Source organism: Pantherophis guttatus, chromosome 17, assembly GCF_059756535.1.
Source record: "Pantherophis guttatus breed Tessera chromosome 17, ASM5975653v1, whole genome shotgun sequence".
Classification (NCBI taxonomy): Eukaryota; Metazoa; Chordata; class Lepidosauria; order Squamata; family Colubridae; genus Pantherophis; species Pantherophis guttatus.
In genome coordinates, this window is record NC_142079.1 from 16,002,893 (window position 1) to 16,029,358 (window position 26,466).

General features: G+C 51.9%; 1 protein-coding gene across 12 annotated transcripts; it reads right to left on the reverse strand.

Annotated features, from left to right (window-relative positions):
* Positions 1–1,787: 1,787 nt before the first annotated feature.
* Positions 1,788–26,074, reverse strand: PATZ1 (POZ/BTB and AT hook containing zinc finger 1). 12 transcript variants are annotated; one of them, XM_087880604.1, is made up of 6 exons: positions 24,635–26,072; positions 19,949–20,012; positions 15,852–15,923; positions 13,069–13,240; positions 5,894–6,084; positions 1,788–3,383 (listed from the first exon to the last, which is right to left on the reverse strand). In XM_087880604.1, the coding sequence occupies exons 1-6, from the start codon at positions 25,963–25,965 to the stop codon at positions 3,123–3,125; spliced, it is 2,091 nt and encodes a 696-aa protein (XP_087736730.1). In that variant the 5' UTR covers positions 25,966–26,072; the 3' UTR covers positions 1,788–3,122. The 12 variants fall into 12 exon arrangements, with proteins under 12 accessions (XP_087736730.1, XP_087736729.1, XP_087736725.1 ...); XM_087880603.1 differs by having other exon boundaries at positions 1,788–3,386; XM_087880599.1 differs by having other exon boundaries at positions 1,788–3,386; positions 5,947–6,084; positions 15,852–15,920; positions 24,635–26,068.
* Between the last annotated feature and the right edge of the window lie 392 nt (positions 26,075–26,466).

The window sequence follows — 26,466 nt, forward strand, 5'->3', positions numbered from 1 at the left end:
CTAGGGCCAAAGTATATAGGGCCATTCCCAATAACACGAGTAATCAATCCTGTTACCGTAGTTCTTAAACTCCCCTCTCTATTTAGCAGGGTACATCCTGTGTTCCATAGCAGATTGTTAAAACCTATAACGATAACAAGACCAAATGCTTCAGCCAATCCACCAGGTCCTGTGCATACCGATCAGTATGAAATAGACTGGATACTAGACTCCAGAGTTCGTAGAGGGGTTTTACAGTATCTTGTCAGGTGGAAAGGATATCCTATAGCACAGGCTACGTGGGTGGCAGCACCCGATGTTCACGCCACCCGATTAATACGACGATTCCATCGTAAATACCCAAACAAACCAAGTGTAGGATCATAACAGTACTTAATATCTGTGTGCTTTCTGTTACAGATGAGCTCCTGGTAGAGGGGCCGCCTGTCGAGTCCTACCAGAGCTCGCCATTGATGGGGGGTATGGGAAGGCGAGCGCGGAGACGGACAGCAGCACACATGCCCACGCAGTTCCTGGTGGGTGGCATTCGCTCTGGCGATGGACGACGACGTCAACGTCAGAATCTCCGAACTTGCTGTCACCATGACACTCACAGCTGTTGGCATGGGGGGGGGGGTTATTGATTGTTGTTAAGTGCCGGATGCTTGCTTGAGGGCTGATTTTCTGTTAAATAGCGCTGTGGTGTAGTTGCGCACAGCGCTGACTTTGAACCAAAACACCGACTTGTACTTTACTTTTGACTGCGAACCTACAAGCACTGAAGTAAACTTTGAATCTCTGCATTGTTTCTGGTGGTTTATTTGCGGCCGCGGTTCAGAACGAACAACAAGCCGAGACTTGTTATCTGCCTGGACTCCAAACTCACTCTAGGCAGCCTGGCTCGCGTTCACACTCAGTGAGGCAAAACCAGCAGTAACCTGGGCCACCATCATGTGGACTCCATGACGGTCTTCTGGAAGATCCACAAAGGTCCGTTCAGAGGGAGATGTGGCCAGGTCCCTATCCTGATTGTTGGCACTGTTGTGCTGCTGTCATGCCTTTCCCTGCTGCGACCACAACCTTCCCCACCCACACTCCACAAGCTCATTGTCCCTGCCACCCCCAGCTTCACCAAGAGGCGGTGGGGGCGTGGGGGGACTGGTGGTGTTCCTCTGAATGAACAAGAACCTCTCTCGCAAGGCTCCTTCCCACCAGGAGGCCCTTGGCTCCCAGCCCAGAGCAAATCTTACCTTGCTCACCAGAGGTTGAGGAGCCTGTGCCTCCCCACAACCTCTTGTCTATCTGAGCCTCGCACAATTCTCCCCTTCCCTCCCCAGCAATAGTACAATTGCCTTGTGGGTCCCCTCTAGGTGTAATTGGAAGTAGGCCTGCAAGCCGCAATTAAAGCTAAACTGCTGCTGTTGAGCTCAAGGAGTGACGTGGAAAGAAACCAGGTTAGGTGATGGGACTGCAGGGGGGGCAACTAAGTTATTTTTTGAAAAGAAGGTGGGCTCATTGTTTGGGGCAACCAGTCCCGAGGGCTGCATATATTTCGGTGGAATCACAGACCAACGGCATGGAGCAATGGGGGGAGAGTCGGGACTTTACTCTGATCTAAGAAGGCTTATGTTCCCAGAGACAAAGCTAAGCATATAGAGAGGAAGGTGCACCCCCAAAGGTGGCAATCAGAAATGGCATCTTCCCACCAGAACAATCTCTCTTCTGCCACCAAAGCACAGAAGTACCTTTCAATCCCTGTGCCAAACAAATAAAAATAAATTAAAAAATTAAAAAAAGACAAAAGAAAGTTTATAAAGTAACATTCTAACTTCTTTAATGCAGTCCAATCCAATAATTATTTTCTGCTTTGAAATCACTCTGTGAACTCTCTATTTGCACAGGAGGTTGGTGGTTCAAAAAAACGTTATCATCTAATTGAAAATGTTAAAACTTCTGGAGGTCTTTATGCATCAACCAACCAAGAGTGCCTTCTTACCTTCTTTTAAAGTTTAAGCTTATTTCTCCCACCCCCAACTTTCTTTCACTTTGCATAACTATATTATCCCGTAGACTTAAAAACAATCAACTAGGCAAGGTTTTAATTATGATACATCTAAAAAAAATTAATCCTATCCTAACATGACTGCTGCTTTAAGAGCTCTCTGTATAATTGCCCTGGAAGGCATCTCAGTAGCAAATCACTACAACAGGTCCTAAAATCATAAATGTAATAATAATAATAATAATAACCATAATTATAAGAGAGAGAGAGAGAGAGAGAGAGAGAGAGAGGGAGAGAGAGGAAACCAATGGCCAAGTGTTGAGGATCAGAAAAACAAGCCAGCCACACAACTGAGGCGTCCCTGCACAAGGTCCTCCGGGAAGCTGCTGCTATGCCCTCCGGGGGGTCTCGGGCAGCCTTCTGGTCAGCTTGGGAATCTGGTGGCATCTCCTCCTGTGGCACCTCTTTGCTTCTTGCCAATTGCCCTGTCTTCTTGAACCATGGCTGGCTTTGAGAAGCTGGCCTCCTGTGGATTTTCCTTTCCAAGGAAACAGCCATGCTACCTACCGGGTACCACGGGGAATGTGTGGATGAGCAGACAAGATGGGAATCCTGAGCAGAGAGGGCTGAAGGGCAGAGGAGCGCTGGGATCTTTGCCAGCTGAAGCGGGACATCTCCAAATTCTGGATCCAGCTTTGGGGCATCTCTTTTGTTCATGGGGTCTTCGAGCCAGGTCTCTGCCAGCCTTCTGCTCAAGATCCCCTACCCCCTACATCTCCACCCTCATACAGGGACTTCGCAGATTGTTAGCTGAAAACTGTCTCCATCCGGGGAAGGGTTTGGAGAGAAAAGAAAGAGGAGGAAGGGTGGACACCTCAAGGGAATTTAAGTCAACCTCTCCCCACTCTAAAACTGCATCTGGTATCTCACAGCCATCTTCTCTAGAAAATAAAAACTGACTGCTGCTTCTTAAGAGCCAAGGCGCCTCACTTTGCGTCTGGCCCCATCACTTGCTGGTCGGCTTCTGGATCCACCAGAGACGAGGCAAATGCGGACTGCACAATCTGAAACCCAAATGATTCCAGGAGAGACATGTTCTGTTGGGGGGAGAAAGGGGACCCCAAGGCAGAGGCCAAGTCCCCTAAGGGGGCCCCCAAGGAGCGGACGTGAACTTTCTGTATGTGTTTGTTGAGATAGGACTTGGATCTGAAAAAGCTGCCACATTCGGGGCAGGGGTACTTCTTATCCCCCTCTGACTCCAATTTGTTTTTGGTGACCACCATGTCACAGGAGAAGGAACCGTTGGCGTTCTGTTTCTCGGGCGTCTTGAGGTCGCTGGCGTCAGAGAGGTCTCCGTAGGAATCTGAGCTCTCAATCTGGTCCGAATGTGAGCATTTCTGGCCTTCTAGGAAGAGAAAGAAAATGGCGGTTTTCAAACCCGACGGTGGCCACCCGTTTCCCAGGGACGCCCCTTCTATTCCATGCAGTGGGTAGTCTAGCTGAGAAGCCCAGCCACAGCTACCTTAAGTACCGCAAAGCCTTAGGCCAGGAATGTCCAACCTTGGCAATTTTTAAGTCTCGTGGACTTCGACTCTCAGAATTCCCCAAACGGCCTTGGCGGCTGGGGAATTCTGGCAGTTGAAATCCACAAATCTTAAAGTTGAGCATCCCTCATTAGGCCCTCAGGGACACACACAACGGCCCCAAGAGGCTCCTAGCTAAATTGGCCCCACTGAGGTCCAGGGCAGATTCCAGACTTGGGCTAATCGTCCTTCAAGATGGCAACGTCATCAACATGCAACAAAATGTCCCACCCCACGTTTCAATCCGCTTGTGAAAGTCTCATCCCCTGGACTTCTCTACTGCAGCTGCTGGCACCTTTATGGGCAAGGAGGATGTGTTCATGGTGTGAAAGTGCAACGGAAAACAAGACACTCCCCCCCCCCCCCAAATTCACAATAGAGAAGCCGGTGTCTGCCCGGGAAGTGCAGCATCCCAGGCCAAGCTAGGAGGAGAAGCCGTATGTGAGAATCTGGCTGCAGCTGCAGAGGGATGTTGCCTGCAGACCCCCAAAGGCTCAGCCGCTTCTCTGGCTGGAAGTCAAGCGCACTGAGAGATGCAGCAGATGGGCCACCCTCTAGGCTCTACCCCCCCGCCCCCACTCCCTAACCCATAAAATAGAGGCCAGGCCTAACTGCCCTTCCCGCCTATAACTGCATCTCTTTGCCATGTCAGGACCCCCCCCCCCCGAAGGTTTACTTTCATCTGCCCAGACACGACCCCAAGCTGGGCTCCTCCACTCAGCCGTTTGGGCTCAGGGGTTTTGTCTCTTTGGGATCCCAGCCACCGTCTTCATACGTGGGCTGAATCAGGCCATGCAGGGAAGTCTCCTAGAGTCTATTTCTTTGGGTACAGCCTGTGATGTGTGAAAGCAGCATCTGTCCTGTGTGAACTCTGGTTTAGGATTTACCATTCTGAGTGAGCATGGCCCAACCGGGAAGTGGCTACCCTACGTTGCTACGCCGCGCATGGGAGGGGGGGCAGGGTCCCTGCAAGACTGCTCCAATACTGCCGGCAGACCTGAGGGTCGAGCTGTCCCAGGAGCAACTGGTCTGCGGAACAGCCCTGGCAGAACAATTTTTGCACCCAAACATGAACGAAAACATCCCACATCAATGAAACCTCGCAACACGATCAATCAAGTCCCATTTTGGCCTGAGCCAAAAGACAACCTCAAAACCAGTGGGGGTGATGGGTAGCGATGCCATGCCGGCCAGAGATGATTTAGAGCCCCGCTCCACATGGGGGAGGCAACTGAGGAGGCACAGAAGAGGACAAGGAGTGGAGAAGAAGGTCCCTCAAGCAACAACTTCTAATTACTTTCCTCAGGAGGCAAACCCAGATTCCCTCAGCAGGCCCACAGAACAGGCTCGATTCAAGCATGACAAAGGGGTGGTGAGGACGGGCCACTCTCCCCCCCTAGGAATAAAAGCCTGGAAGCTCTGGTGGGCACTCCAAGCACGATGCAACTGTCTTCTCAGCCTTCAGAAGCCAGGACCCTCTGCCCACTCTCACTGGGCATGACTGCCTTCAACTGCTAACAGGGCCTGAAGCCTCCCTGCACATTAACACGAGATCAGCCGGAGCTGCACCACCTCCCAGACATCCACGGCTGACCACCTGTCTGGGGGCCACCAAGCTGTCCATCAGAAGGCTGAGCTGTCCTCACACTGAGCAGCCTTCCCACACCTGGTCTTCTGCCCACAGGTGCGCCAGGCTAGGGCTCTCCTCTTTCCCTGCCACAATGGGAAGGTTGCCATGAGGCCTGAAGCATGCATGAAGGGAGGAGGGGGAGAATTAAGCCCCTCCCCCCCATCCAGGATGCAGCCTGAACTTCCTAGGCTACAGATGCTAACATGGATGCCAGAGGTCAGCCGGAGGCTTTGAAGGCTCCAGTTGTACGCATTGAGAAAATGCAGTTTTTCCTAGGCTGCCAGTCTGGGATAGGTGGGTGGGTGGGGGGACACCCTTGTCTGGAAAATACCAGGAGTTCATTGTGAGGGAAACACTGATTTGATGGTCAGAAAGACAACACCAGAACACATGCTTCAAAAACTGCTCTCCATGCAAGAAACACCCAACCTGTGCAACAGAATTCTAGAGGGGCCAGGGATGCCCTGAGCCCTGGGTGGATTTAAGAATGGGAACAGCTGATCTGTGTCTCTTCAGCAGGATAGTGAGGCAGACACACAGACCCCTCCCACCCCACCCCCAGAGACAGCAGCATCTCAGAATCCCAGTGGGGCCTCCCTTCGCAGAGCCGGCGGGAGCCCTGGGCACGGCCTTCCCTTGCTCCCTAAGTCCTTTGCTCGCTCCTGTCCTCAGCCACGTGACGGGCCCCTGGCCACCCACCTGTGTCCCCCCCACCAGAGTCCTACGCCGAGATCGGGGGAGGGGTCGCTTGCCTTTGATGCCATAGGTCCTGACGCTGTGGAACGCCGCTCCCCCATTCGGAATGGGCTCCGGGTGCCTGGAGACCTGGGGAAGGGGAACACCGTGGTGGGTTTTAACATGGACCTTTAAGTAGGAGGCAGAGGAGAAACCTAAACAAGACAAAAGGAGATGAGATCCTGCCACCAGCACCGACGCACCTCTGCCTGTCTCCCCTCGGACCTCTCCGGCCGCTCCCAGGACTGGCGCGACGGGTCTTGGAAGAGGCAGCAAGCTGCAGAGGGTGCCTCTCCTTTGTGCCCCTCTGTTGGGGGGGAAACGGCCCAGGAATGATGGAGCCAACAAAGGAGAATATTTGTAGCATGGGCTGAAATGAGGATCCTTGGTGCTCTCTGAACTTGGTTGTTTTCTTGCAGGCGTTTCATGACCTAATTAGGTAACATCATCAGCGTTAGCGCTAGCACTGATGACGTTACTTTCATTACGACTTATGACCACAATGGAGCTCAACATTTCCATTGCGAAGCAAAGCACATGTTAAGTGAGTTTCTCCCTATTTTACCATTGTTTTTGCCACAGTTGTTAAGCGAACCACTGCAAGGAAACAGCCAAGCTCAGAGAGACGAGGGGAGCTTCCAGGCCCAGCCGATGCTGTGGCAAGACATGCCAGGACTCTAGAATCCATTCATGGCCGTGTCCCTTCCAGAAAATCGCACACCAGGAATACCTGGTGCTCTGCTCTGGGAGGAACCTATAATATCTGGTTGGCAGTCCAGAACAGGCCGAAGTGAGAAACTCTGGCCAACACATCAAGACCAAGGAGATGCGTCTTCTGGTAGAAGAGGGGAAAAATCTCCTGGAGAAGGGAGGTCTGGTACAAGACAGGACAACTTCTCCAGAATTCCCCACCAGCAAAGCACCAGGGGTGTCAGGTGGCAGGGATGAGACTCAAAGGACTCCGCAGAGAACACGATCCCACCTTCTCCACCTTCTTGGCTGTTGGTCAAACACCACTAGACCCCCCAGGAAGAGTCAGGTGGCATTTGAAAACAAAAGTCCCCTCCCGTTGCAGGAGGACCTCTCTCCTGCAGACAGTGGCCTCCTAAGGTCAGCAGGATCTCTGATGACGACTTGCTCGCATTTCCTGCCCTTTCAGGGAGTCTCTTCTCTATGCCAATGCCCGAGACCCTTAAGCAGAGGGGCAAAACCCAGACCCTTCTACCCCTGAAGCCATAGTTCTCAACCTTGGTAACTTCCTCAACCTTGGCAACTTTAAGGTGGGTGGACTTCAATTCCCAGAATTCCCCAGCCAGCAAAGCAAAGCCCTAAGCCAAGAAGCTCATGGCTCACATGCCATTCTCATGTCTTTAATGGTTAATTTTTCGTTAGTGGAGAGAACCAGGCCGAAACCTTCATTTAGAAGATCAAGAAAAAAACCAGTTTCTCTTGTTTTCCTGAGAGAGAAAATCGCATGATGTTACTTTGGATAGAGTGATTGTTGTAAAACTTTTGGGACACCAGAAACCTCTATACCAGCCACAGAACTTCTGGATTAAATAAGAGTGTCACCTACCGTGTGTTCCCTGAAAATAAGCCCTAGCATGCGCCCAAAATAAGCCCTATTAAGCGCCTGCGCAACCTGCCCATTCCGTCTGATTATTTGGGGTGGGGGGTGCTGTGTGCAGGACCCCTGTTGCCCCCACAGCCTGCTGGTTTAATGGGACCATCTCATCCTCAGAAATGTCCGACAGCCCCATTTTTCTGATGCTTTCCCCCTATTTAAAACTGACTGGCTATTTAAGGCTATTTCTGGGTCCGGGTCTTTATGCTGCCTGTGCAAAATGCTGCTTCTACAGATGCGCTAAATATAGCAAGCAAGTAAAGCTACTCCTCGACTTGAGTCGAAAATTTCTGTTGCTAAGCGAGACACTTGTCAATTTTGCACCAGTTTTCTTGCCACAGTTGTTAAGTTAGTCATATGGTTGTTCAGTGAATCCAGCTTCCGTTGACTTTCCTTGTCAGAAGGTCGCAAAGGGGGACCCCCATGACTCGGGACACTGCAACCGTCATAAATGTGAATCAGTTGCCAAGTGTCTGAATTTTGATCACGTGATCATGGAGATGCTGCAACAGTCGTTGCAAAAGTCACAAGTCACTTTTTTCAGTGCCATTCTAACTTTGGTCACTAAATGAATGGTTGTATGTCGAGGACCCCTTGTAAAGAAATGAGCTATTACTTCTCACGCTGCAAGAAAACCCGTTTTCTCTGTGGAAGCTCTTGTGCCCGTTCAGTGCAGCTGCAGCCATGGCACCCGGGGGCATCAGAGACAAGAGCCCTGGTCTTGCCCCCTGGATGAGTGGGGTGGGGCCGAGAGGGGCCGAGCCCACCCTCCTGAACATGCAGCTCCAGGGAATCCCAGCCAACCAGTCCAGCTGAATGCAGGAGGCCCCTGTCCTGTTCCGGGCCTACGGAAACCGCAGAAGCACTTGCAAAACGTGTTTCTGAATGCCAGGGGAGAGCTGCAGAGCTGCCAACGGGTTGGGTGGGGCCAGTCACACATCTGGGTGGGGCCAACTTCAGGGCATTTTTTGATTTTAACCTCAACTTGTCCATTTTCGGGCCTCCACTGCAGTTTTCCTCTATTCCTGATCTTGAAATGGAAGGAAGCCATGCCACCAATAGGTTGCTCGCAAACCGGAGGATTGAGGGTTGTCAGGCCCAGATAACTGGCAGCCTCCCCCTTTGGCAGGGCACGTGGCTGGGCTCAAGGTCTGCCGGGGTCCTCTCAGGACCCCCCTGGCAGAATCCAAGATGGCAGGCTCTGACTGTGCTTTGACTTCAAAGGCTTTTTGTGTGATGCCCCCCTAAAGACCAATCTGGTGTGACTCGCAAGGCAATCAGACCTGGCTCCTGAAATAGACCTGCCCCATGTTTCTGCCCAAAAGTCTCCTTCGGTGAGGTTGGAGACGGGCATTTTCCTCTGCTGGGGAAGGAGAGAAAAATAGCATCCGCAGGATAACTGAACCCCCACAAATCAGATCTCTGCCCAGGAAGCACATTCATCTCAATGGAAAGCAGGAGGGGCCCAGCTGGAAGACCCGGAAGCAGCTCAAAGCCCCTCCTGTGGGGAGAAAGGGGTCTGTCTCCAAGCCATCCCCCACCCCCACCCCACCACTACAGCAGCCCTCCTTTCTATCTAAGGCCACACCTAGAGTCCTACATCCAGTTTTGATCACCACACTATAATGAAAATGTTGAGACTCTAGAAAGAGTGCAGAGAAGAGCAACCAGGATGATGAGGGGACTGGAAGCTAAAACATACGATGAACAGTTGCAGGAACTGGGCACGGCTAGTCTAGTGAAGAGAAGGACTAGGGAAGAGGAAGGGGTCAAGTTATTTTCCAAGGCACCTGAAGGCCAGACAAGGAATAATGGATGGAAACTGAGCAAGGAGAGATTCAACCTGGAAATAAAAAGAAGTTTTCTGACATAGCAATCAACCCATGGAAAGAAGTTGCCTTCAGATGTTGTGGAAGCTTCATCACTGGAGGCTTTCAAGAAGAGACTGGACTGCCATCTGTCAGAAATGGTGTAGGGTCTCCTGCTTGAGCGGGGGTTGGACTAGATGACCTACAAGGTCTCTTCCAACTCTATTAATCTGTATCTGTACTGTATCTATCCTTCTGGGGTCCTTGCATCGCAGTCTCTCTCTCAGCAGCTCCAGTACCAGAGGCTGTTCTATCTCAATTAAGGGGGCAACAGTCCTGGGGGGGGGCTGGCACAGCCCTCCCCGCAGGCAAAACACAGTGCCAGGTTAAAGCGACCTTCTCTATAAGTTGCCAGAGTCAACCAAACGCCGCAGGGTGGGGATCAGTAGCCGGAGCTATGTGACACTCAGTGGCCATCTGGCTGAAACGTAGAACAGCAGTTGAAGGAAGCTGGACTGGGGACTTGGCAATTGGGCCTGGTGGCTCAGCAGACTAAAAGCATTGTGATTAACACCAGCTGCCTGCAATTACTGTAAGTTCGAATCTTACCAGGCTCAAGGTTGACTCAGCCTTCCATCCTTTCTAAGGTAGGTAAACTGAGGACCCAGATTGTGGGGGCAATAAGCTGACTTTGTATAAATATACCAAAGTATGAAGTCCATTGCTTAACGCATTGTAAGCCGCCCTGAGTCTCCGGAGAAGGGCGGCATATAAATCAAATTAAAAAAAAAATATCTTTGGACTGGTCCTATCCCAACCAGGTGGCAGGAGATACCAACTCATCTGTGTGGGTACTGGAAGAGGCCCAGCAGAGAAGAAATGGGGTGACCAGGGGCGCAATGCCTAGACTGGAGCTGGAGTCCAAGGGGGCCAGAAGGCCTGGAGTTGGGGTGCAGAAGGAACCTGTTTGTCAACCTAAGTGGCTCTACAGGGGCCCTTGGGGTGTTTGAGGGGTCCAAGCTGGTAGGGCAGCCAAGGAGCACCCAGAAGAACCAGCTTCAATCTTCCTCAACCAGAAAACCAGAAGGGCAAGAGGCTGGGCAGATAAAAAATGACCAACGTGCTGTCTAGATGTCCACCAAGCAACCTATCCTGTCACTTGTGTCTTCAAGCAGCTTCTCCCACCCCAGATCAGCCTCCCGAAACCCCATTTCAGCTACCTTTTCCTCTCTTCTCAGTCTCTGCAGCTTCCCCGGATGGACTTCCCTCCTGCTGCCTGCAAGTTAACCTCAAATATTGAACACTAATCAGCAAATAGATTCATCCAACCAGAAGGTGCATCTTAAGACAAGGATGCCCAGCCTCACTCAGAGCGGTGGCTCTCGGCACCGGGGCTGACCCTCCCCAATCTCCAGTTCCACTCTTGAATGGGTCTTACGCCTAGGAAGCTCTTGCTGAGATCGGCCACCATCAGTTCCCCTACAATTTTGGCCTATCAATCTGTGTCCTCTACAACAGGGGTCTCCAAAGTTGGCAACTTTACTCATGGACTTCAACTCCCAGAATTCCCCAGCAACTGCTCTACAATATGGTGTGGCCTCCTCTGCTTTTTTGTAGACTGCTGTCCTTCTCCTTCTCTGGTATGTTCCCTCAAGGCTAAACATCCCCAATTCCTTCATTTTCCCTTCATAGGACTGATGCTTTTAGCCCCCTCCTCATTTCCCTGGTCTTCCACTCCAACCCTCTGCTTCAGTGCAGGATCTCTGACAGACAGCCATCTAGTCCAGGGGTCTCCAACCTTGGCAACTTGAAGCCTGGCGGACTTCAACTCCCAGAATTCCCCAGCCAACTTTGCTGATCAGGAGACCCCTGATCTCGTCTCTGTCTCAAAGCCTGCAGCAAGGAGAACTTGCCACTTGATCTGGCTGCCTGTTCCACTGGCTGACAGTTTGTACACTTAGGAAGATGTCTAACTTCAACCTCCTTCCTTGTAGTTTTAACAGACTGGTTCTGGCCTTACCTGTTGGGGCAACAAAGTCCACTCGCTCCTCTAAGGGACAAGCCTTCAGGTATTTCCAGACCTTTCCTCATCTTGGCAGCCTCCCTCTGAACTGGATCCAATTTGCCAGGGCCCTTTTCCTATCGTAGTGCCCAGAACTGGACACAACACTTCAAGTGGGATCTGACCAGGACTGGGTAGAAGAGAGCAATTGGGTCCCATGACGTGACCCTATGCTCCTATGAACGCATCCCGTGTGCTTTTTTAGCATCTGCATGGCACTGTTGAATCATGTTAGACACTAGAATGCCCTGGATAGATCTTTTTGAACTGTTCTCTTTAATCCCTTTTATCCATAGAGTGGTGCGGTGGCCTAGAGGTGTAGCTCTCGCCTCACAATCAGGAGGCTGCGAGTTCGACCCTAGGTAGAAGCAATTATTTCTCTCTCTGGGCACACTGAGAGAGGCACATCTGCTGAACAAAAACTCCACACTGGCGACAGGAAGGGCATCCGGCCATTGGAACACTCTGCTAGCTCCATTCAGTTACCCAGACTCCACCCCACAAGGGATTATGGGGTCGTTAAAAGAAAAGAAGACGAATCCCTTTTATCCATCCTCCCAGTTCTGTATCATCTACAGACTTTGCAAGTATCCCCTCAACTCTCCCATCCAAGTCCTTGATAAATGTTGAGCAGCACCGGGCCCGGGACAGCCCACTCCAAGTGACCCTCGACTGAAGGGGATCCATTCAGTACAATTATTTATGTCATCGTAGTATGGTCCAGCTCACACATTGTCATTTGATTATGGAGAAAATTATGAGAGGCTTCCTGACTGCTTTGCTAATCTCCTGGTATACTATGTCTACAGCATTCCCCTGATCTACTAAACTACAGGTCCCTATTTTTCTTGCCTCCCACACTCCCACAAATGGAGCAGGTTTCTCAGAGAAAGACCATTTTGCCCCGCCTGGAGTCTAAAGAATATATTGCCACTGATATCACTGGCAGTCATTATTTGCGACATCCAAACTGAGCCATCTAAGAACTAAGCAGCTTTAGCCCTTTAACCATTTCTTTTTTGGCTACGGCTGCAATCTTAGGCATGCTCAGAGGGACTCCCCATGGAAAAAAGGGTGGGGAAGGATCACGGAGCACAACCAAACTTAGGTCACGGCCCCGAGGCTGCAATGGGGCAGATTCTTCCGGGCTCAGGGAGACTTTTCTGACTAAGAGAAAAACACGCCTTGCAGAGTGACGCACCCAGCCACTGTGGAGGGACATTGCTGCCGTGTCCTCATTTGGCAGAAGGACCTAGTTTGCCCTGCACACTAGGAGGAATGTGTGGGTGCCCCCCCCCCGCATCCCAGCCTCATCCACCTTTTGAGGTGATTCAGAGAGCAAGACGGGGTGCTGGTTCATGCATAGGTGGCCCCTGCTCTATGCCCAGAGCTTCATGTTGGCCCCCTGGTGCCTGGAAGGCCTGAATGAGCGTCCAGAAGCACCAGGGCTCCAGCAATGGAAGAGGCAGTGCAGGGCCAGATCTGGGGGTCTTTTGTGCCCGAGAGTGAACAAACAACAACCTCAAGAGGAACATCCTTCTGTTGAATGGAAGAATTGTTTTCCTCCTCCTCCTGAGACATCAATCAGCTTGAATGAAGCCACCCCCCTACCCTCTTAGCCCACCAACAGCAGGAGACCCATTACCTCTGTTGCAGATGGTGCAGAAGTTGCTTGGTCCTTCGCTGTGTTTCTTCAAATGATCCGCCATGTATGCGGCCCGTAAGTACTTCCCGCAGACCTGGCAGGGAACTTTGTCTTCGTGGCAAGCCAGGTGAGAGCGCAGCCGGTCCCGGGTGGCAAAGGAAGCGTTGCAGGTCTGTGGAGGGCAACAGAGGGACATTAGCCAGGCAGGGGCAGAAAGGGATTAGGTTCTGCTGGGGTTGCTTGACCACAGATTTTTGAGTCAGGCAGTTGGCTGAGCCCGTAATTCATCCTTAGTTATAGCCCCACAATGGCAGGATTGTAATGCCCAAACCCAGACTACGTCATAGCCCAGTTTCTGCCTCAGGCCCAAGCTCAACAGACCTCCCCCCACTCCCCCCATTCAATTGCTAGAATCAAAGGATGACCAGGACTGCCCTAAATCAGAAGAACCAAGTCTGAGCCCTTGCACGGAGATCTGGCCGCATCACAGCTGACCCAACCAAAGCCCCATCAGAGAGGGCTCCTCCCTAGCGAGAGATGGTCATTCAACGGTCTGGTTTTTTTCCCCTTTTTCTGTTCAGAGAGGAAAGATACAGCTAGAGAAGCCAAGAAGCAAATGGCCGTGAAGGTAACTTCTCCAAACCATTTCCCACGGACACACAATCAACAGCCTTCTTTTTCTTGATTGCTTCCAAAAACCTTGTTGCTTCTATCTTTACGATTTATATTGTTTTATTTAGTTTCCTAGTATGATTTTGATTGCTTATTTAGTATCCTATGACTATCACTAAGGGTTGTATTTTATGATTCATGATGAATGTATTTTTTATGTACACTGAGAGCTTATGCACCGAAGACAAATTCCTTGTGTGTCCAATCACGCTTGGCCAATAAAGAATTCTATTATAAAGTTGCCAAGAAAACAACAGTGGTGCCTTCATATACTTGGGGGAAAGGATAACCTAACATCTCGATACCAATGTGTCCCGATTTGGCCACAGTGGCAATCACTTTGCACTCGCTCAGGACTTTTCACCCCACCAATTGGGGTGGCCTCAACAAGGAATTCTTGGAGGAGCCACAGGACGAGCTGGGAAGCAAGTCTGCAGCAGGACAACTCTCTCCGCCTGAGCTCTTCTCCTTCGTATCAAAAAGTCTCCCAGAATTTTTAGGGATCTTTGTTGGGCAAATAATTCTGCCTTGGGAGGAGCTGCACTGCCAGCCTATGATGGAAGGACAAAAGAAAAAAGAAAAGGGAAGGTCTATGCAGCTAAGCCTGGTAGCCGGGCATCAAAGGGATCTTTGGGATCCCTTGGGATCTTCTGATGCTCAGCTGAGGATGCTGACCTGCTCCTGGAGAACTGAGGCGTATTTAATAGCATTTGTGTCTACAACACAAGTGGGTGCAACCTGGATTGCTAACATTGCACGAGGAAAGGATTCTGGGATTTCAAACGATGAAAGCCAAAAGGTGACATCCTTTTCAGGTAAGTGAAGCGAAGACCTGGCACTGAGCCAAAGAGCACACGGGAGAAAACACCAAGAGGAGCCGAAGCAGAGACTTCAGGAAGAATGCCGAGGGGTCTGCGGTCCTATTAAAAGTGCCGTTTCACAATCATTGGGAGGGGAGCCCTTTGGATCTGAAGAAGAAAAGACTTTTGAGGGGGGGGCATAGGGGTGTCCTCCCCCAAAGCATCCCTCTTGATTGGCATGTGAAAGCTCTTCCTCCTCGCAATCGCTTCCCATGCCCAATGTCACCCATGAAAAGCAAAAGGCAATTTTTATGACTCCAGTGGAAAGTTACCAGGCAGTTGGCCATTAAAAAAAGCCCATCATATGTTTCAGAGCTCCATTAAATAGCTATCATCATGGCCATACAGGAAATCCTCAACTAACGACCACAATCAGAATGGGAAAATTAGTCGCTAATTGGTGTGGTCATCAAATGACCACATCCAGTTTTATGACTTTTTCTGCAGTCATTATGTTAACCGAGATCAACCCACGTGATAATAATTCGTGGCCTTTCCTGCCGGATTCCCTATGGCCTGTGCTTGTCAAAGCCGACTGAGAGGGTCGCAAATGGCTGGGATCCTGCAGCCATTGTGAATGAAAGCGGATTGCTGGACAGGATCATGTGACCGTGGGGACAATGCAACAGTTGTAGGTGTAAGGACTGATCCTAAACTCTAAGAGTCATCAAACGAATGGTAATATGTTACGTTGGGAACTACTTGTAAAAGGAAGAAAAGTTATAGCTTTATTTATTTATGTATTAAATTTATATGCTGCCCATCTCCCCAATAAGGTGACTCTTGTCCTACATTTGTAAGCAATTACCCCCCACCCAATGATCTCAGGAGGGTTCAGGATGGTCTGTATAAATCCCACCAATTTATTCCCCCCTCTCCTTCAAGAGAAATTCCCAGCGACCAGTCCTTAAGACAGTATTTAATTTGCTCATCTCTCTTGATGCCAAATGACAGCTTATTCCCAGTCAAAATTAAGAGACTGGAAGGTAAAATAAAAATAATGTTAAGAGAAGCCGAAATACAAGATCCAAACTGCAGAGGTCAGCTATCAAGCAAGACCCGGAAAGTTTAAAATAAACCACAAAACGTTAATGCCTTTTAAAGAAGAGTAAAACATCACAGGAGACCCCTGTTCTTAACAACAGTGGTAAATAAGTAAAAGGCCCAGTAGTTTCCTGTCAAGCATGGCAAATATAGTAAGCAAAGAGAAGTGTGTTTATATTGAAACAATAAACAGTGTTTAAGAAATACCTCTTGAAGTTTCAACTGTTCTATGGATGTAGAGGTCTCTGAGTTTATCCCCTGGAAGCTGGAATTTTCCTGCTAATAGGCAGGAAGTAAGAAAGATTAGAAAACGAAGACTAATTCCTACATCAACATCAGTGGGGAAGAGTATCGGTCTTCACAACCCACCCACTCCAGACTCTCCCCGTTGGCTAGAGGGGAAGAGATGCACTTGGAGGGCAGCGAGAGGGAGAAGACCACCAACTGAAAACTCCTGCACTAAGTCCCCATTTCTCTAGCCATTTTGGGAGGTTCCACCCTTGGACAGGTTTACCCCAAATCAACAGTTTTGCTGCAATGTCTGAACCAGCCCCCCCCAGCCCCTCCCCCCCAAGAAGTTCTGTTCTCAAGTCAACAGTCCTCAGAAGGATTGGACTGTGATTGTGATCTGGGCTCATCCACCAGACACAACAGCCAGCAACTCTGGGAACTGCTTGGCCTCTGAACAAGGGAACGGCCGAACGGACTGAAAGCGAGCTGGAAGCATCTCTGTTTCGATCTCAGCTCCTCTTGTTAAAGGAAGCAGAGTTTCCTAAACTGTGGTTGCACTTTTCAGTCCTGGGGGCATCTTTCCTACCGAAGAGGATCAAACTGCCTTGGGCAGAAATTGCAGCTGGACAGATTCGGCTACCTGCAATCAAGACAGTCCCTGAGGATGGGAGGGGGAATCGAGTCCTAAGGAGGATGCCGTGTTTCTTTCCTAAGGTGCCGATTATGAGGCATAAAAATATGATGACATAAATAAATTCATCAAGTGTAAGTACACTTACTAATCACCAAAAACTTCAATTCAAGAGCCATTTCCAATGTTGAAAATATAATATGCAATTTAATGTACTTGTCGCTTCTTAAGAGAAGCAAACTTAAATTATTTCTTTTTTTTTTTCCGTTTGCATACCTTGTTACACATACCAGAACAAGGTATTCTAGTAAAGAAACAAAAAAAGAATAACTATGAAAAATATATACTATTTTTTTACCAATCGTTCAGTCAAACTCTCAGTCAGCCCCATCGTGAGATTCCCTAGGCCTGGCTATGCATGGCCATCTCTGTCTTCTCCAACCCAGTGACCTCCGGACCCAGCCCACCTGGTGCTACCAGCTATGGCAAGGTTGCTTACACTTGCTTCTTCTTCTGCAAACAGCTGGGTTGCTTTCTATATTAAGCATAGAAGTGCTACTCACATCTGGGCGTTAGGCCACAAGGAGAAAAAAACGTAAGTCACAGGGGCTGGCTGATTAGCTAGGCAGGATTTGAGGGGGTGCCTCCCAATATTGGGAGGGAAAAAGGGAGTCTGGTAAGCAGAGCTTGCCCTTTGCTCATCAACAGGTGAATAGAATACAGAATAACAGAGTTGGAAGGGACTTTGGAGGTCTTCTAGACCAACCCCTGCTCAAGCAGGAGATCCTGTACCATTCTGGACAAATAGCTGTCCAACCTCTTCTTAAAAACCTCCAGTGATGGAGAACCCACAATAGTCAAAAAGGATCCCTGACTAAAGCAGGCAATAAAGCAGACCCTTGTTAAAGAAAACTTCCCTTGGCTTGGAGAATCTCATGGCTGACCTCAAACATCCTATTTCTGGCTGAACAAGAATGCAGAGGCCTTCTAGCTTCAGGGCATCTGAAGGGTCATGCATCTACCCCGTCAGGTAACTTGTGCTGGGATTTCAATGTGAAACTTCAGCTCTACCTGTTCTTGGACCTCCCAAGATTTCAGCCCCATCAAGCACGGTATCCTGCTTCCAACCTCCTGGCAGTCTTGAGACTGGGGCACTGTTTTACAACGAGCCCGTCTCTCCTGTTGGAGTGGGATATCCCCTACCGGAAATTGGTGCCAACAGCTTGTTCCCAGCACTTGTGAACATCTACACGAGACTTGAGGAGCCCTCAGGCAGAGTCCCTGTTGAATGGGGTGAGACCCAGCTGGGTTCCTACTTCCCCACATCTGAATGGAAGTAGCTGCCGCTGCCTGCCGAAGTCTGCCAGGGCCGGACAAAGGCATATAAACTGAGGTTAAGTCCAGACAAGGTGGAGATGCTGCTAGGATTGGGGTTCAGCTTGTTCTGGACTTCCTTGAAAGAGCAGATCCGCATCAAGAGACCCCTTGGCTGTCCCTGAATTTACAGCCGATGACAATGGCAAGGAACAGCTTTTGCACAGCTACTGTATGTCTAAAGCACCGGTTGTGATTACTGGCAATTAGCAATTCCTAGAAAGAGAAACACCCAAACAGGCTAACCTGGAAAACAACTGAGCCTAGCCCTGACCCTCCCCCCCTCCCAAACTCATGCTAGTTTCAGCATCTTTCAAGGCCAAACACCATCCCCGAACAAGCCCACTTCCCTTCCTGGTGAACGTTCAGCACTTCCGGCAAGTAAAAATCTGCAGAGCATTCCCACGGCCATTTCCTCCCAAAAGAAACCTGCTAACATTTAACTTTGCCAATCTTCTTAGAGCCAATTAAAAGAATTTATCTTCTTTTCCCCATTTGCAGGGTTGCTGGGAGTGATTTCCTCTCCCCCTTTTTCCTGGTTGATTCCAGAAGACTGATTGAGGCTGTGACATCAGATGGCTATCTCCCATTTCTAACAGAATATGCTACGAATCCCACAGCAGCTTAAAATAATATCCCCCCCTTTTAACTTTACTCAGTTCAGGCTCTTTTGAGACACACAGACCCCTCCCAAACCTGCAGCCTGCAGCCCTCCCAATCTTGGTTTGGGGTCTATTACAGCTAGACCTCAATTTATGACAGTTGGGACCAGAAATTGCATCGCTAAGCAGTGTGGGTGCTAAGAAGATCATCACTTGACTGGAATCAATTTTACGACCATTTCTTTACCATGGTTATTAAGTGAATCTGCTGACTTTGCTGGTCAGAAGCCGGCAGGAAAGTCACAAATTGTGATAATGTGATTGCAGGGCCCTGCAACCCTTGTAAATGCAAGCCAAGCGCCTGAAATCCGGTCACATGACCATGGGGGTGGTACAACTGTCATAACTTTGAGGACAGGCCATAAGTCACATTTTTTAGCATTGTTGAAACTTCAGACTGTTGTTAAACGAACGGTCATAAGTCAAAGATTATCTGTATTAAATCTAACGAATCCCAAAACACAACCGATGTTCAGGGGATGCTTAATCTCCTTTAATCCCAGTTAATTTTCACCAGAGTTCTGGGGCTCAACCAGCCTTTCCTCCCCCAGCACCCAGTCAATCTGTGCCTTTCCCTCCCCTTCCCCAAATATTCTCAGCAGTAGCAGCCACGCTGGGGTATTCCGAGAGCTGAAGCCCCCCCTCTTGAGAGTATCCAGGCTGGAAAGGCTGGCCCAACATGCTTGAAATGGGGGAAAGGAAATGGGGTGGGTGGGTTGCACAATTGTGGGCAAGAGAAAAAAAGACCCCTGCAGCCACAGTAAGGCCCTGGAGCATCCTGACAGCTGGACAAGAGTTTCGCCGTTTCTAAATTGCTTGCTTTTAGTGCAAAGGGGAAGGAGTTTTTTTCTTCAAATCCTATTAAAATTCCATTTTCAGTGGATTCTCTCTGTGCTTTAAACTTCAATTGCAAACAAATTCAGGCCACAGGAAGGAAAACTCTGCACATGCTTTGCCTGCTCCTGTTCTGCTTCAGCCACAAGAAGTCTCGAGAGAAAGCAAGGAAGAAGCAACCAATTCCCAAGGTCATGTTCTGAAGGCTGCTCAGGCAGGGAGGGGGCATCCAGGAAATGGTGTTCAGGGCTAGTTAGTGCTGCCCCCGAGCTACGGCCAGTTCTTGGTGAATAGGCAGAAGAAGAGACAAAGGAACGGAGAACCCCAGTGTCTAAGTGGGGAAAGCCAAGCTGTAAAGAAAGAGATCCAAGGCTGGGGAGGAGGAAGGGTCTTCCAGGGAAGAAGAAGAAGGCAGCTGGAGAAGCCAAAGACGACATCAGGAAGCAGCCAAGAGGTCCAACAGCCTCTGGACTCTACTGCAAGCAACGGCCACCCCAGGGCTCCACCTTCTCTGCAAACGCATGCTTTGTTTTATTCTAACGAACACCTCCACCACATCCCAGGACACCTACCTGACATTTGTGAGGTCTCTCTGATGTGTGCACCTGCTTGATATGCCCATTCAGGTGGTCAGGCCTTGAAAAGAAAAACAAGGACAAGCATGACTCAATCTGCAAGCTTACTCCTTGGACACACAGTTCAACCACCACACTCTCTTCAAGGTACCTCCAGAGGTGTGGAGGCGCCACATTTACACAGACCCTGCCCACCCACCAATCTCCTGAAGAACCAGGAGGCCATCATGCCACGAGTGAAGATGAACTGCATAGGCTTCCAAGACACTAGTGGCCTCCAGGCAGGGCTGCAGCCAAAACTGTTCTAGAGGAGACCTCTGAGCCACCTGGGCTGGGCCTGCCTGTCCAAAGACCAACATCACAATCTAATGGCCCAAGTCCATGCACGTTATGCCATATGCTAAATAACTTCTACATCTAAGGAGTGCAGGGTTTGCAGGCCATCTTCAGGGAGGCATTTCCCCCTTTCTCCCACCCTAAGAAAATTTCTTTCTTCAGGATCTTAAAAAAAAAAGTTGCTATTTTTTAAAAAAAACTCACATGCAAGCTTACGCACACAAGATTTAGTAAGTGACATTCCTTTCTATGTTTAAGCATCAGTTGGCACCTCGAAGGATTTAAAATATCTAAACCACGAATCGCCTTCGTTTGTGATTTAAAATACATCTCTATAATTATCGTTTAACATCTGAAATCTTCCCCAAATGGTCTTGAGCGCCATCGCTCTGCAGGAACCTTCATGCAACTGCAGAAGAGTTGTTGGGGTCGGTGCCTGGACCTCCAAAATTCTGGGTCAGAAGATAGGATAAAATTGTGGGATTCTCTGGAATGCTTCCAGCATGGAGGATTGTTGTGTGGCTTGGAGAGTCACTCGGGGAAACAGCAACTCTGTTACGGCGATTTGCTCCTCTAGGATTTGATGCCCGGCTGGACTAGCCAGGCCATGTCCTTCTGCTGGACTCTGAGTTCACCCATCAACATCAACTGGACACAGCTGCTGGGAGGTGTGTAAAGGACAGGCACCTGAATAGACCATTTGGCTGGTGCTTGCAGATCCCGTTCAGCAGGCAACGCAACCACAAACAAGCTTCTTCTTTTCAAGCATCACCAGAGGAGTTTGAACAAGTGTGGGAAGAAAGCCTGGCAATCAGAAGTTGCTTGGAAACGAGATGACCCTCCCCGGCTTCTCTGTCCTCAGCCATCCCATGCAGCTCAGCGGAATTCTCCCATGGGGCTTGCAGTTCAGCTGAGGGAAGGGGAGGTGGTGGGCTATAGCCCCAGAGAGGCCTGTTTGGGCCTTCTAGTAGTCATTCCTGGACTCAGTGGCCTCCAAATCCAGCAGGTCCTCCTTTCCTGCACCAGCACAAGGCAGAAAGAGGCTTCTGGGAGCTCTCGGTCAGAAAATGTGCAGGCTGTACCGAGTTCCTGGGAAAACCAGGGATGGCGGCTGGATGGCACCCAGCGAGCCTGAGACTAATAGCCCCAAGGGACTCTTTTCACTTATTAGACCTCCAGACCACCCTGGGGAGGAACTTGGAAATGGCGAAACACCTCTATAAGTGGAGGAAATCCTCAAGGATTTCGCTCGTTATCGTTTTGCTGCTTCTTAAAATTACACCCCGTTTCAAAGCTGGTGGAGACCCCATCCTGCTCTGTGAGTCTGGGCTGCAAGACTGGGCCAGGAGACCCTTTGTTCTTTCCCAAAACGGCAGATTCTGTGCAAAAGCATGAGGTCCAAAATTCTTTGATCATGATGTGCGATCATGCCTGATGGCACACAACACCTGAAGAGGGGAAAGCTGTGGGGAACGCTTTTATGGCAGGAGTCTCCAACCTTGGCAACTTTAAGACTTGTGAACTTCAACTCCCAGAATTCCTCAACCAGCATGGTCTTAAAAGTTGCGAAAGTTGGAGAGCCCTGCCGTAAAAGTGTTCCCCACAGTGAGCTTCATTCACTTTCATTCTTTTAGAATGAATGAGCTGGAAGGGACCTTGGAGATCTTCTAGTCCAGCCCCCTGCTCAAGCAGCAGAACCTATATTATAGCTATACTATAGTTCTTCAGGTACTGTGTGCCATCAGGCAAGATCACACACGGGGACGAAAGGCAGGAATCTCACCATCAAGATCGCAGGCAGTCTCATGCACAAAGGCCCAAATCGGGCATCTCCAAACTTGACAATTTTAAGACTTGTGAACTTCAACTCCCAGAATCCCCCAACCAGTATAGCTTAGCCAGAGTTCACAAGTCTTCAAGTTGCCGAATTTGGGGACCCCTGGCCCAAATTCCTGGAAGCCTTGCCTACCATGCAAGAATATGGGAAGCTCAAGAGACGTGGTCCCCTCATGCAGATTCTACCCACTTCGGATTAAAAAAACAGCCTGGCTGGTATTGCGTGGGATCTTCTGGACTGCTGTGGGCAGAGCTGCTGTACTGTGGCTGATGTCAACTACCCCCATGTCTTTCTTCTAAAGACAGCAACCCTCAACCCACTTACCTGGATGGAAGCCTTGCTAAGTTCAGTGGCACTTACTTCCATCTACAGGACTGCCCTCAAGGAAGCTGGTGCAAGAGCCCTCTTGTGGACATCCAAACAGCCTAAAAGGAGCATTCCCTTTCTTCAGAGAGCTGCAAAGATGCCAGGCCACGAGGCACAGGGCTGCTCCCATCTCGTTCTCCGCAGTGGCTGACTCAAGAGTAGTGCCCCTTGCCACCAAGCACTTGGGAATGCCCCTGCCACATCCTGAGGAAAGCAGGCCAAATCCAGGCTCCCCAGGGGCAGGTCAAAGGAAGGAAAAGGTACCCTTGGCTCCGCAGAGGCAATGGGGCTGCCAGGAAGACGTCCATCTCTGTGACTGTTGTGTCGTGAAGGGCAGGTCTGGGAAGAGATGCCACTCAGGCTGAGGCCGGAGGGGCGCCAGGCCCTTTCTGAGACGCTGAGGACTCTTCAGAAAGGGGAGCCTTGCATATGCGCTTCACAGGGTGCCCCAGTTGCCATCTTTCCTCGAGCTCCTCTGTGCCAAGGCAGACCAGGCACGCCAGAAGGAAAAATAGCGTCTGGGCCACCTGGAAAAGGTTCCTAAGGCCGCCGGCTGCCAAGCAGGGCTATGGCACGGATTCTGACCGCCCGCTCCTAGGCAGATGCACACAAGACTCTTGCCAGGCTCAATGAGGCTCTTTTGTCCCTAAATGGGAGGGTCCTGAATGAGGGGCTTTGTTGCCCTGTCTGGACAACCAAAGTGAGGTACTCGGATCAAGCAGGAAAGGAGGACATTAATTAAAGGGCTCTCCCAAAGTCACATTTCTTTCAGATCCACAATTGCCTCGATTTGGCCACCTCTTAACTTGTCAGCAGTCCTGACTCAGGGCTGTCTGGGGACAGGGCGAGGGGTCTGCTTTGGCCTGCTGCCCACCCCTCACCCTGAAGTGGAAGAGAAGCACACTATGATTGGCTGACTGCATAACTCAAGCCATGCCCCAAATCTGATTTGGCTCAGTCTATAATGTGAACTTAGAGTCATTTTCTCCCTTTAGACCAGGGGTCTCCAACCTTGCCAACTTTAAGACTTGTGGACGTCAACTCCCAGAATTCCTCAGCCACAAGTCTTAAAGTTGCCAAGGTTGGAGACCTCTGCTTTAGATGCTAGCAAAAGTCAGCCCTGCAAAGCTTCCTCCTGCCCGGACCGCTCCCACTTTGTATCTGCTCTCATCACCTTAATGGAGTTGAGGGCCCAGGAATCTCCCAAGCCTGCAAGCAGTAATTTAAGAGTAGGATTTCCTTGGTAAAAGTATGATTGATTCCCCCAAGCAGGTAATCTGGATCTAAATTTTTACTCAGGAGAAACCATTGGGAAACGTGACCTTTGAGCCAATGTGTGCAAACCATAATAATACGGGGAACAGGAAGTACAGGCCCCTTTTTAGGGGGGAGCAGTGGCAATGACAATCAAGCCCTCCTCTTTTTCCCAGTAAACCAGAGCTGTCCAACCTTGGCAAACTTTAAGAGTTGTGAACTTAAAGCATTATTCCAAATTCCAAACCTCCCAGAATTCCAAAGCTGGCTGGGGAATTCTGGGAATTGGAAGTCCACAAGTCTTAAAGTCGCCAAGGTCGGGCATCCCTGCAGTGGACCCATCTGCAATCCTGAAGATGCTTCCCTCCTCTTTAGGCTGCAACCCAGAGCGTGGAAGCCCCTAACTGATGCTCAGGAACCGTTTGCGGAGAGGGCAAAGCACTTTGTGCAAAAGGCCAAAAGTGGGCTGAACTTTGGGTGCCGCTCTGAAAAGGGCCATTGTAGAGGTGGGGCCTCTCCAAAAAACAGAACCCAAAGCGTTAAATCCACAAGCCTAGCTGGACACAGCTCCAACATGCCATAATAAAGGGCCCAGGAGATCCAAGCCGCGGTCCCTGAACAGGCCAGGTCCCTGCACACCTGGATGGCTTCACCCCTCCTTGAAGAGCGGGGAGGTGATAAAACCTCTTTACTGGGTGTGGATAGGTGTGTGGGGGGGAGATGGGACGGAGGTTGGAGGGGTGGGCTAGAGCCCCCTGTCCCCACTGCCTGCCTGCCTCCCTCAACCTGCTGCCCTGGGGGGGGAGAAGGGGGGGCTGGGGGGCGCCCAGGGGGAGGGGGGGCCTGGCCCTCAGCATCTCTGAACCCAGCAGCGCCTCTCTCTCTCTTACCTAGAGAAACCTTTTCCACAGCTCTGGCAAATGTAAGGCTTCCCCACCGAACCGTCATGGGAGCGGACGTGGTAGGACATGCGGTCTTTCCTCTTGAAGCGCAGGCCGCAGACGGGGCACGAGTAGGGCTTCTCGCCGGAGTGCGACAGCTTGTGCCGGTTCAGGTGGTAAACATCCCGGAAGATCTTGCCGCAGATCTCGCAGGCCACCTGCTTCCTGGTGCGGCTCCTCTTGCGGGGCGCCTCGGGGTCCTCCAGGCCGGGCAGGCCGTTCTCGCTCAGCCGCGGCGGGGGCAGGTCGAGGTAGCCCAGCTGCAGGCTGGTCACGCCGTGCTGGGCTTCGTGCTGCCGGAGCCGGTTGGCGTCGGTGAAGACCTTCCCGCAGAGGCCGCAGGGCAGGATGCCGGCGTCGCGCAGCCCGCCCGGGGCGCTGAACATCACCGAGTCCAGGAGGTTGGCCTTGCGGGGGCGCCCCCGGCCGCGCTTGCTGCCGAGCGAGGGGCCGGCGCCGCCCACGCTCTGGAAGGGCGAGGCCAGCAGGGGCGGCGAGAGGGGCCCGGCCACCATGGGCAGCCGCTCCACGCCCTGCAGCACGGGCAGCGAGGCCTGGGCGGCGGCGGCGGCCGAGAGCACGGCCCGCGTGGCCTCGTCCTCGGGCATGCCGGCGATGCCGTTGCCGTTGGGCGCCAGGCCGGCGCCGTTGGTCATGTCCAGCGGGAAGCCCAGCTCGGCGGCGGAGGCGGCGCCGGGGCGGAAGAGCATGACGTCGGGGCGGGCGGCGGGCGGCACCAGGATCTGCACGTTGGACTGCTTGATGACCTCCTGGCAGATGTCGATCACGGAGCGCATCAGCAGGAACTTGGCGGCCGTCATCAGCTCCGGGAAGCTCTCCAGCCGCACCACGATGCGCGACGTGTAGGCGAAGTCCAGGATGTCCCCGAAGACCTTGGAGCTGATGGTGTGCATCTCCAGCTCGCGCGCCCCGCCGCCGCCGCCGCCGGGACCGGGGCCCCCGCCGGGGCCGCCCCCCGCCTCGCCGGCGCCCCCCTCCGGCGCCCCGCCGCCCTCGCCGCCCAGCCCCTGCGCGCTGAAGACCGACTCGAAGTACTCGCTGCAGGCGGCCAGCACGGCCCGGTGCGCCGGGAAGCTCTCGTCGCCCACGCGCAGCAGCACGTCGCAGAAGCGCCCGCCGTTCTTGCGCTGCTGGTTCAGGCTGTGCAGCAGGTCGGCGCTGTGCCGGCTCACCTGGTACGTGTAGCAGCTCGGCGGGGTCGCGCCGCACGGGTTGCTGGCGGCGGCGGCGGCGGCGGCCGCCTCGCTCACCCGCTCCATCGGGGCGGCCGCGGCGCCGCGCTTACCTGCCTGCTGTGCCCGGCGGCGGCCGGCAGGAGGCGCGCGCCCACTTCCCCGTCGAGGGGCCGGGGCGCGCGCCCGTCAGGAGGCCGCCCGCGCGCCGCCCGCGCCTTCCAGCAGTTCCGGGCCCGGCGGGGAGCGCGCGCGCGCCCGCCCGCCCGTCCGCCCGCGAGTCCGGCGGCAGCGGCGGCGGCGGCGGCGGCCGCGAGGAGGAACAAAGGCCCGGGCGACGCCGGCGGGAGGGCAGCGGCAGCGAGGGCGGCGCGAGGGGGGGAGGCAGCAGGCCCCGCCGGGCGGATCCTCCGAGGGCCCAGGCGAAGCGGCGGGGCGCGGGCGGCGGCGGCGGCGGCAGGCTCGGCCGGTGGCTCTGGAAGGCCGTCGGCGCGGCGGGCGCGGCGCGGGGGGGTCCTCCCTCCCTCCCTGGGTGTGCGTGCGTGCGTGCGAGTGTGTGTGTGTGTTTGCAGCGGAGGAAAGATGGCA

Bases quoted from the DNA above. Each gene is read 5' to 3' on its own strand.
- PATZ1 (XM_034438495.3), bottom strand. From the start codon at position 25,965: ATGGAGCGGGTGAGCGAGGCGGCCGCCGCCGCCGCCGCCGCCAGCAAC. The intron at 15,924-19,948 runs GTAGGTGTCCTG...CCTGCCTATTAG, and splicing joins AGAGACCTCACAAATGTCAG to CAGGAAAATTCCAGCTTCCA. The intron at 6,085-13,068 runs GTAATGGGTCTC...TGTCTTGTTTAG, and splicing joins CTGCACCATCTGCAACAGAG to GTTTCTCCTCTGCCTCCTAC.